This window comes from Plectropomus leopardus, chromosome 2 (assembly GCF_008729295.1).
Source record: "Plectropomus leopardus isolate mb chromosome 2, YSFRI_Pleo_2.0, whole genome shotgun sequence".
Classification (NCBI taxonomy): domain Eukaryota; kingdom Metazoa; phylum Chordata; class Actinopteri; order Perciformes; family Serranidae; genus Plectropomus; species Plectropomus leopardus.
In genome coordinates, this window is record NC_056464.1 from 35739226 (window position 1) to 35751026 (window position 11801).

The window sequence follows — 11801 nt, forward strand, 5'->3', positions numbered from 1 at the left end:
GGAGACAGACGCACAGCGAGGACACACAGACGCTGCACAGCGAGGACACACAGACGCTGCACAGCAGAGACTCTGGTCAGCCAGGTGAAGACGAAGATGAAGAGTGAGCTGATTTATGTTTCCATGCTGACAGTGATGTCAGCATTGCTGGTCACAAATTCAGCTAAACCTGAAAAAGCATGGAGATGGACAACAGGTATGCACACACATGCACACACACACACACACACACACACATATCTCATGTAAGGTCCTGGTTAAATGCAGGTTATGTAAACAAAACCGAGATCATTCTCTGAATAAATTTTACTCAGAGGAACTCACACTGTGCAACAACATTAAAATAATAGAAAAATACTTCAACACTCAGATACAAGAAGTGGAAAGTGAGTACGTTTACTATGGAACTCCCAGCAGTATTATTAAAAACAACTTAAATGATTAATTAATTAATTGGTTAGTTACAATTAATCTGCTAAGTCATTTTTCTGCATTGGGTGCTTTACTTTAAGTCTCTATGATTATACTTAAATACATTTACTGAAGAAACATTTTCAATAAGAACTTTTCCTTGTAACAGAGTATTTTTACTGTGTGATACTACAGCTTTTAGTGAAAGCGGTGTTCACATGGAATCAGGTGAAACGAAACAGTTTCTGAATAGCACGGGAAAAAATAAACAAAAAAAGTCAGACGGAATAGCAGGACGCTAAAACGAAACATGCATTATGATATGTAGTGACGGTGATGCTCTCCTCTCCACAAAGAATAGAACTAAAACTGTCATTTTTTTTGCAATATTTTTCTAGTTATGTCCAGTAATTTTCCTGATTGCCCGTGTTTCAAACTCATGTACAGAAGCTATGTCACATTCAGATATAAATTCTGTCACAACAAACAGCAAAAAGTTTAAATATTTTCACTCTTAATGGCAATGATGTCTACAGTTACTGCCGACCACAGTTATTGTTACTGTCCGGCTCTTGACAACTAAAATGATATCTGGTTTGCCATCTAACGTCTCCTAGATTCCATGTGATGCAGCATTAGTTCATACTTCTTTGACCACTTTGAATGCATAGGCATGTGTGTGTGTGTGTGTGTGTGTGTGTGTGTGTGTGTGTGAGTGTGTAGTAGGAAAACACAGGAAACAAACAATGGCTTAGGTCAGGGGTCAAATTAACTGCATTCAGGTGTCAAAGTGCAAACTTCTTTTTTAGGCTATTATGTAATGTTAAAAAACAGTATTTGACATCGCGATTATTTGAGTCCAGGTACTAAGTAGAGCACCAAATGTGGATTAATCCGCCGCTGAATATAGTCCTCTCACAACTGCACTCTAATTAACACAGTATGCTGTTTGGGTTGGTATAAATGTGAGAATCATACCATTAATAAAAACCTGCAGAGGATGCATGAGTTAAAGGAAGATTTATTATTATGCTGAGAACTTGTTTGAGTGGTTTCTTTTCCTCTTTCTTTCTCCAGCATCACCCAGAACAAATTTACAGGGGAAGATGTTCACTTTGTCTGCGAACAGAGGAGGAATATCCTTCTATCCACCCTATTTTTCTCCTTCCCCTTCCTCTTGGCCTGCTACTTGGTCTTACCCATCACCCACCACCCGAGCCCTCTACCCCACCAGCAATACACCTTACTACCCCACCAAACCCACCACCACCCGAGCCTACTACCCCACCAGCAATACACCTTACTACCCCACCAAACCCACCACCACCCGAGCCTACTACCCCACCAGCAATACACCTTACTACCACACCAAACCCACCACCACCCGAGCCTACTACCCCACCAGGAAACCACCTTACTACACCACCACCAACTATCCCTGGACCACACCTCCTCCTACTAGAAGTGAGTACATTTACAAACTACATAACCAAACATAAACACAGTATATCCACATAGGGACAAGTTGATATAAATGGCTCAATAGAAGCTAATAAAAACACATCAAATCTTAATATTAGGGGATTATACACAAAGGAAACTCCCCTCTTATATTATATTGCATTTCTTCCAATATATCCCCCGAAATCCTACACACTGGACCTTTATATCTGTAACTTGAAGCCCATTTATTGTGCATTTTAGGCTGTTCTTTTTATCTATTTATTCATTTATTTTTGAGTATTGCATATCGTCATGACATTGACAGTTTTTTTTTTGGTTTGGACTACAAGGTTAAGTTATAGTAACACAGTCTTGATACGCCAGAAAAATCTGTTGTAAATGATCTTACATCAATATTCTTTTTGTTGTTGTTTTCTCCTTTTTAAACCAGAAAAAATATATCTAGAAAAGTAAATGACCTCAATTTATAAAGTAATAGTACATATAAAATCTCTCTCTAGATTTATATTTCCCAATTTCTCAGTTTTGAGATCAATAAAGTATATCTATCGATCTATCTATCTATCTATCTATCTATCTATCTATCTATCTATCTATCTATCTCTATTAATATAGGTATGTAAAATATATATATATATATATATATATATATATATATATATATATATATATATATATATATATATATATATAAATGATAAAAAATATTTAAAAAAAAAAAATTGAAACTTAAAAGTAGGATAACATAACCTGCTTTTATTGAACCATAGAACAGGGATGTATGGAACAATGGTATATGTAGAATGAGAGAAAATAAATCAAAATAATGATAATAAAAATGTATTACCTTAGGATAATGCAATTAAACCAACATCATATTCGGATCATATTTTTTTTTATCATACAGTAATAAGGGGGACAATCAGTCATATCTTGGGGTTTTTTGTTTTAGTGTGCTAGATATCTAAAACATGAGTGTCTTTTTCATAAAGGTGACCATTGTGACCATATCTTCTTGAATTTCTGAATGAGGGTGATTTTTTTTTCACTACGCATTTGTCAGTCATCGTGTCTACGCAGTCTTCTGCTGTGTGACAGACGGGGTGCAACTGATGTCTTGTGATGTTTTGGGGTTTTTTTAGCTGCAGTGACCATTATTCTAAATAAGTATTTATTAGTATTTCCCACAAAAAAGCCTGCTTTGCCCTTAAAAAATACCTTGAAATGTACCCTGCTCAACAACAACCAAACAAGTGTGAATGTGTTTGTTTTTTTCTGAACTTTGTCCATCAACACTCTCACCTGTGTGGCTCTTGCAGGTGTGTCTGTGTGTCTGCGTTACTTGGTCGACTACACTTACTCACTCTTCACGCTCAGTCCAGCCAGCAGAAACGCTCTGCAGGTGGGACTCAGTGGTGGTGGGTATCAGTTGAACACTAAATACAGTTACCAAAACCTGTACCTGCGACCTAACATAAAGATCTGGTCAAACATTGGACCGGACTTCTGGACCAGAGTCTGCTTCATCGTGGACTCCGTGAATAATGTGGCCCAGGTCTTCAACGGATCCAACATGAGCATCAGAAAGATGCTGCCTTTTCAGGTGAGGACAGAGTGGGACATACTATAGCAAATTGTACTTGTTTGACATTTTTTGGATTGACTGAATTTTATGTGAACAGGTGAATAAATGCAGATGTGAGAATTGGTTCTGCGGTCTGAACTAGTGACTGACAGACCTGCATATAAAAACGAAGCCCTGTCATTCATTTGAATGGCGCTGTCAAGACCTGATGCGATCTCTACGTGACACGAGGAGTATATAGCGAGAATAAAGATGACAACATGACAGCTCCCCCAAAGTATGACTATTAAGTCTGGATCGCCCCCTGGTGTCTGACTGCAGTATAGGTCATTAAGCCCACCCCTCCATGTTAGTGAATGGACATAGTCCAAACTAAAAACTCAAAGTAGACGCCAAATAAATTTTTCCCAAAGATGGTTTCTGTCACTGAAGGCTGTTCAAGTGTTTGTTTAAGGATAAGTTCAGTTTTAATGATAGATTATACAAAAAAAGAGGGCTTTTTCGCCATGATTGACAGCTGTGACAGCCAATCCCTGCGCTCCCATTCAATGGAGCTGCTCATGATTGGTCAGATGGGTGTTTTGGCAGAAACGCCCCCACTGAGGTTTTCGCCACTGCACAGAGTGGGCTCTCAATGACATCACCCTTGCAAAACAGCAACGCCCATATTTTGGATATTTTAACCTCCCTTCAGCATAGCGGGGGTAGGTAGGGGCGTGTCATCCATCTTCACATACTGTCTTTGGACACGAGGCAAAATACAAAGTGTACGTGAGATGCAAACTTCACAAAAAAATTGACTTGAACACTTTTAATTCTGAACCGAGTCCCATGAAATTTGGTTAGTTATAAATGTAGAAAATTGAATGTGATACTGTTGAATTAAATTCCATTACAGGCGGATCTAATCAGCTCTACGGAGACAGAGTTTAACTATAAACACAATTTTGCAACGAACACATGAGGGACTCAAGAACACAGACTCCACTCAGGAAATATCAGCAAAAAACAGGCCCTTAATGGGGCAGAGGGTCGGTACACATTAGATCTGTCCATTCAATCTGAATACAAAGTCCAAAAGATAAGGACTAGGTCAAAAATCCAAAACAGGTAAAAAAAAAAACAAAACTACAAAGACTTACTGGGAAACACTCGAGGAGAAGCTGGTGAAATGACATGAAGGAAAGACTTGCAGGAAAGGGAGGAGGACAAACAGACTAAATACTCAGGGGAAGGTGAGACAACGAGGCACGGCTGCGGCACATAAGGGCGAGGCAGGTAATTAAACACAAGAGGACAGGAAGTGAAGAGACCTGGAAGGACACAATATGAGTATCAAAATAAAACAGGAAACGCAAGACTTGAAACACACAAAAACAAAAAAATAACCACCAGGACAGGATTTGACAAATTTACCCAGTTTTATAATGACTATATTTACTTTAGGGTTATCTTTTCAGTACATAAATAAAAGTAATTGATTAAAAAGTGCAAAGAAAGATTGTAATCACGTCTGCAATGCAACGTTTAGTAGTCTATGTCTAAAAAGGGCTTTATTTTTACTTTTATTACAGAACTACAAACTCTTGAACAACTTATTGGATTTTATATAGTTAATTATCATCATGTCTAATATGATCTGTGTGTGTGTGTGTGTGTGTGTGTGTGTTCAGTATGCCTGGTCAGGTGAGCCTGTGATTGAGTTTTCAGGTTTTGATGGTCAGGTGACGGACATCCAGGTGTGGGATTATCCTCTCCGCTACAGAGAAGTGTTCAGCTATATGACCGGCGGTGTTTACACGTATGTGTGTTTGTGTTTATCCAGTTTTAAAATACGTTCGCTTCCTCTTGGACTGACGCTGTCTTTTTTATTTTTTATTTGGTTTAGGGAAGGGGCGTACAACTTTTAATGGGTGTATTTTATGTTTACTTTATTGCCAATTTATGTTTTCTTTGTAAATCAGCAAAATTACACCATTTATCATAGCCATAAACTGTAAAAACAGAAATTATCGTTGGACTTTCACATTTCCAGGGGTCCGTGCACGCATCATTTTAAATGAAATTATATTACTTAGAATCTTTTTGGACTTCTTTTAAATCCACTACTCAAAATTATGATTTTTAGGCCGTACCATGGCTCCGTCCTCACCTGGTCCTACCTCAGCTACACCTCCAGAGGAAAAGTACTGTTGGAGGACGCCTATGAGCAGCAGGCAAGACAGCCAATCAGCAGCAGCGAGGAGAGGAGAAGGTATCGACCCAAGGGAGAGAAGAAGAAGACGAAGAAGTACATGAGTATCTCTGAGAGTAAGACAGAGCAGCTTTAATGAAACACGCAGGGGCATGTGTATGAAAAGCTGCATCCTCTCCAGAATACTTCATACAGCAACTATTAATCAGAAATATAAAATTCAAACTACTGCTGCTTACTGGTTTGATGAAAATATATAACTACCATTTATGTGCAAGATTGTAATGCTAACAGAATAAAACGCAATAAGATCATTCTTTAAATTTTTACTGATATTTTTGACTTTATATTGTTTTATATGTGTTTTGCTTTCTGAATTTTGTATGTTTTAAAAAAAAATAAAGAGTTCTTATTTGTATCGTATCTGAGAGAAATGAGAAGATGGATATCTGTTTCATTAGAGGTTGATGACATCACACTTGACTTTCCGAGTAAAAAAACCTTTCAACTCAACTTGGATTCCTGACTTGTGACTTCACTTGGGCTTGAGCCTTTTGATTTTAAAATACTTGATAGCTTTCTTAGTACCTATTATGTAACTGAGCATCATTTGGAAAATATTATACAAAAGATCATTTTGTTCCCATCAAAAAAAAAAAAAAGGAGCAAAACATTCTTAGTCTTAACAACGTCCAACAAACTTATGCTGACAAAATACACACCAATTAAAAAAAACAACAATCTTGATTTTTGTATATTTAATATATTGCTCTGCTGTTTAGATGGCATTTCATTTGGCAAAGACAGCAAAAAAATCTTGAGTGACCAGATTTGGGACTTATCTTGTCTTATCTTGACTTGCAAAACAATAAGGCTGCACCACCTCTGCCAAGTTTTTTTATTCAGCTAGTAGCCTATTACACTAAACTAGTGCATTACAATTCTTAAAAAAGTGATTTGTATGCACCCTGATTTGACTCTGAATGCATTTTAAATACACGGTAATACATTTTAGAGTAGCTATTATGGACCAAAGCTGCTGTATAAATAATATATTAATTCTAAAATGTTCAAAATATCGACTTGAAAGTAGATGCGAAGTCAACGTTTTAAAACTTAAATTCCACTGCCTCCAAATGGTCCAAAACATCTGTTTTTGTAGGTTTAAAGCATACAGATTATAAATTAAATTAATATTATTTCTATAACACAAAATCACAATAACGTTTTCTCACGACATCATGATACTTTTAATGTAGGCTAAACTGTAGCAGGTCTATACTGTGTAATTATACTCGTATATATCGGTGAACAGGGGTTCAATTAAATAATCCCTCAGTGATCTTCATAAAAACAGGCAAGAGAACCACTCAAAACTGAAGCTGTATGTTTAATGACAAAAATATCCACCACTGTCAAAAATGTCTGCTGTAGCTATCAGTGCAGCACAACTGAAAATAAAAATTACAAAAATGCAATCGATGACAGACCCAGAACCTGAAGTGTGGCATTAAAAATCGTGTTACTCTGTTCTCACAGCAGCCTTTTTGAAAATTTGGTCAGAAATCTAGACTGGACGTACAAAACAGAAGAAAACAGTTATTTCAGCACACATGAAGCTACTGTAACAGATAGCACAAAAGCTAATTAGCTTACTACAGTACAAGAAATGAGCTAATGTTAGCTAATGCAAGCTAACACTTGGTTAACATTAGCTAGGCCTATGGGACTAAATTTCAAAATGTGAACTATAATCCTCTGAATTCTTTGAGTCAATTTGTTATGTTTTTCACTCTAAAATAAACATTTACTTTTAAACACAAGAAGCTTCTTTAACCATTAGCTGGGATGCTAACTAGCTAACTATACTTCAAGAACTTGCCTAATGTTGCTAATCTTGCTAAGCTAAGATAAGATAAGCTGATTTTAGCTACAGGCCAAAAGAAAGTATACATATGTACCCTAACCCCATGGATTTTTTATTGTTTGTAACATGTTTTCCACTTAAAACTGTTATTTTAACACATAAGAAGCTACTGTAACTGCTAGCTGTAATGCAAACTAGCTCATTACAGTACAGCAAATGTTAGCAAACTTTAGCTATGGGCCAAAATTAAGTACTTTGTAGGCTAACTATATCCCTCTGGATTTTTATTGTTTGTAACATGTTTCTCAATTGAAAAACTGTGACACAATTATGTGCGTTTTATCTTTGTTAGCATGAGTTGTGAGGTGCAGAGCGAGCTAGTCTTCTAGATACAACTTCCCAAATGTTCAAAACGGCTGCTGTTATGTTTTTTTTTTTTGTCAAATATAACACTGTATCAAGAAAAAGCAAACAAGAGATGTCGTGAAAGACACTCAGCAGTGAGTTTCAAGATTCAAGTTACAATAATGTTACAATAAAACTGATAAACATTTTTAAATTTGATTACAAAAATACAACTGTAGGCCATCGTGTGAAAACAAGACCAATTCGATGACGTAACGCTTATTATCAATACTTTAATGAAAACTGTAGTCCTTTAGGCCCTCAGAGTGGTTTAATGTAGTGGTTATATGGCTTTAATGAAAAACAAAAACAGTGACAGTGTAAATGGAGCGAAATTATGTGTAGCTAGACAACAAATCCTACTTGTATTACATTGACATTTTGAATTTATACTTTTTATTTTTGATGTAACGATAGGTCTAAATATTGTTACAGAAAAATGCCTTAAAAGTATTGCTAGCATTAAATGTTAAAGATAGTGAGTATCAAACTGGTATTCTACACTCTGCTTGATACTTGAATTTAAAGGTCCCATATTGTAAAAAGTCAAATTTCCAAGTAATTTCTATATAAAGCAGGTATAGGTGCTATAGTGTGACAATACTGAAATGCTCAATCCACACAGAAATGCATTCTAAAAACATGTGCCTTTAAATGAGCTGTCAGGATTTCCATGAATCTGTGATGTCACAAATTTACTATATAATCTGTTTTTAAACTTGAAACTGAAACATTTTAAATGGGTATTTATGTATTTCTTAAAGAGACAAACACTAAAATGGAGTGTTTCAGACAGAGTGTATGTTCAGGCACACAGTATGAGAAATAATGTTTTTTGAACATTAAAGCAACCTAAAAATGAGAATGATATGGGACCTTTAAGTTAAGTATCCAAGTACTTCTTCAACCACCTTCTTCAATCTGAAATCTGTCATTATATTAAGTTAATATCATAGCCATAGATTTCATAAATATAAATGTTTTTGACCTTACATATACATTTAGAAAACACTATTTAAAAGTAATCTGGGGTTTTGCTTAATCATTCATTATCTTAGGCAGTAATATTATGCTCACATTTTATGAGAATGCATTCATGGCCAAATACAAATACCAATAAATTTGTGAACCTCAGCAAACAGATTTTCATTAAAACCAGTGACTGACAAATGAAGACCTTAGGAAGATATATTCAGGATTACTCTCATGTGTCTCTTACCAAACAAACTACAAATTCAAAATGTCAAGTTTTCTCAAAGAAATAGTGTACGAAATTAGTCATTTGTCTACGAAAGGTAAATCAACATTATATGGATGAATTCTTATTTATATTTCTGTATTTAGTAAAACATCTGTTGTAATATCAAAATAATTATTGTACATCATCATATATGGGCCACCGTTTCACTTTACACCAATATGTACAAAACTCTATAGACTTAATTCTCTACAGAGTGGAATATTAGAATAGCCCTCCATACAAAAATTCAAAATTGTTAAAATATTTTTTTGTACAAATATAAAACTTACATGGTTGCCCAACAACCAGGTGTTACAGGTTTCTACAACCAGCAAATATTTTTGTTATATTTCTTTACAATTTTATGCTTGACAAAGCACATATACGTGTGTTACATGATGGCTTAAAAAAAACAAAAATACAATCCATACATTTGACAAGGTCCATTTAACAGTTTCAAACAAGTGATATTTTGAAATCCACACATCAAATAACTGTATGTGCAGTTATATGTAACCATAAACTACACTTTTAGAAATTGCTAGTAAGTCATTTACACTCTGAAAATACAATTTACCATGATACATTCTGTTATTGCTTTCATGGTTTTGTTAATTTTTCTTACATTGTTAAGTTTCCAGGCAATTCAGATAGATATGAATTTATTTAATTTTTCAATTTCAAGGGTCATACTGATGATTTTATATGTTTTGGTGCTTTAACTTTAAAATTTTAGGTGGTTGCAAGAACAGATTTTTTTTAAAAAAACAATTTTAACAAATGACCAAAGTCATTCTTTCTCATTGTCCCCATTTAATTTGTGTTTTGTTTTCTCTTTTAGGGGCTTTGATTTTGTAGCTGAAAATCGTCTGAGACACCAATGGCAGCTTGAAAAGGAGAAAACATAATCAAAAACATGTAAACCTCCCCAAAAGACAGATACAATCTGCAGTTGATTAATGTGAATCAAACACAATTGGTAGTGCAGCAAAATGATGCTTTGATAGACTCAGCAGTGCCCATTATCCCTTTATCAGAGCAGAGTTTGTTTGGATTCTTATTTTCTCTGACTTTGTCAATTTCTGTTTGTGTCGTCTTTCTGTTTTTTGTTTGAAGGCAACACAGAGGATGATGAACAGGATGTTCATCAGAGTTCAGTGTTTGTCAGACGTGGCCCTTCAGAGGAGTTAATTTAATTTAACAAATGTTGAGCTGCGGCTAAAGACGCACTGCTCTTATTATCTTCATTCATTCAGATTGAGACTAACTCATCCAATCTTTGGTTCTGCCATCAATCCTGCAAGGCACCAGCATCATTTCATCCCAAATCCAAATGTTCAGTTAAAACAAAGCTAGATGTAGTGTTTGTTTCTGTTTTCAGCTCCGACAGTTTGTACTTTGTTATTTATTCTAATTTTTATTTCTATTTTTTTTTTATCCCCCCCAGCAGAAATGTGGCTTCCATACTTCCTTTTTGTGTCTTTATTCGTCAGTGTTTAAAAGCTATCAGGAACGTTCTGTAAGTGTCTCATTACAAATTAAAAACAAGGAAAAGATCATTAAGTCTTCTGATGGACTTTAAGGCTTTTTTAAACTTGGTAAAAAAAAAAATAAAGTTGCGTCAGGCGTCAGAATTACATATTTTTCTTTTTTACATTCAAGCAAATATAAATAAATACCAACACGAGACACATTTTGTCAATCTATGTTTTGTCCCCAGGTTTTCTGTAGCGGATGCTCAAATTTTGTGTATTCAAAGTTCCAGCTGTTGACTTTGCATCGTTAACTTTTGTTTTACTGTCCCAAATTTACATATCAGCCGAGAGTGAAAGAGCAGCCTGTGACGTGTGAGTGCAGTTTCATCTGTGTTCATAAAGTTTAGACAGCAGGAGCCTCTCTGATACCCATCTTTCTCTATTTGAAACAAAACTTAAAAGTAACTTTTAAAGTTATATTAAATGACTCCAGACCTTATGATCTATGCATCTATGCACAGAGGATTTGCCTGATTTAGTCATTTTAAAGATGAACTTCCCCTCAAAGAGCATCTCTTGTGTCACTGATGAGGAAAGCAGAATTGCACTGACCTCAAGTTCAAAGTTTCAAATAGTTTATCAATAAAAGGAAATCTCAGCCAGAAAAAGAAGAAAAAAAGACCAAAGATGGAAATGACAAAATAAAAGCATTCATTTAAAGAGAAAATTATTAAACAAAAGTCAACACTATTAGATTTTAAGTTAAAATCTTGTCTTACTATCTCATATTTTGACTTGATTAAAATTACAAATTGATGTAATTTTGACTTTTTTAATGTCAACAGTTCTTTACTAAAACTTTTTAATTAAAAGGGTAAAATATTTGGAATTGCTATCTCATAGATCAAAATATCCAACTTAATTTAGAAGATTTTAAGTAAACTGACTTAGAGTCTCATAATGGAAGACAACATTTTGGGTTCATTTTGACTTTATATCTCATAATTGTGTTTCAGGGTAATTATTTTTCAACATTTCTAACTTTTAATTTTTCTTTTTTTCTTTTTTTTCATTTGGCGGACTCGGCTATCCGTAGTTCCAAAGTCCGACAAATCAAGACTGCATTTGACCGTCAGATGAGCTCAGAATCAGGTTTTGTT

General features: G+C 35.0%; 1 protein-coding gene across 2 annotated transcripts; it reads left to right on the forward strand.

Annotated features, from left to right (window-relative positions):
- On the forward strand, positions 1 to 6167 carry LOC121960789. 2 transcript variants are annotated; one of them, XM_042510653.1, is made up of 5 exons: positions 1 to 196; positions 1489 to 1875; positions 3195 to 3478; positions 5134 to 5261; positions 5589 to 6167. In XM_042510653.1, the coding sequence occupies exons 1-5, from the start codon at positions 97 to 99 to the stop codon at positions 5788 to 5790; spliced, it is 1101 nt and encodes a 366-aa protein (XP_042366587.1). In that variant the 5' UTR covers positions 1 to 96; the 3' UTR covers positions 5791 to 6167. The 2 variants fall into 2 exon arrangements, with proteins under 2 accessions (XP_042366587.1, XP_042366594.1); XM_042510660.1 differs by having other exon boundaries at positions 5134 to 5265; positions 5589 to 5741.
- Positions 6168 to 11801: the final 5634 nt, after the last annotated feature.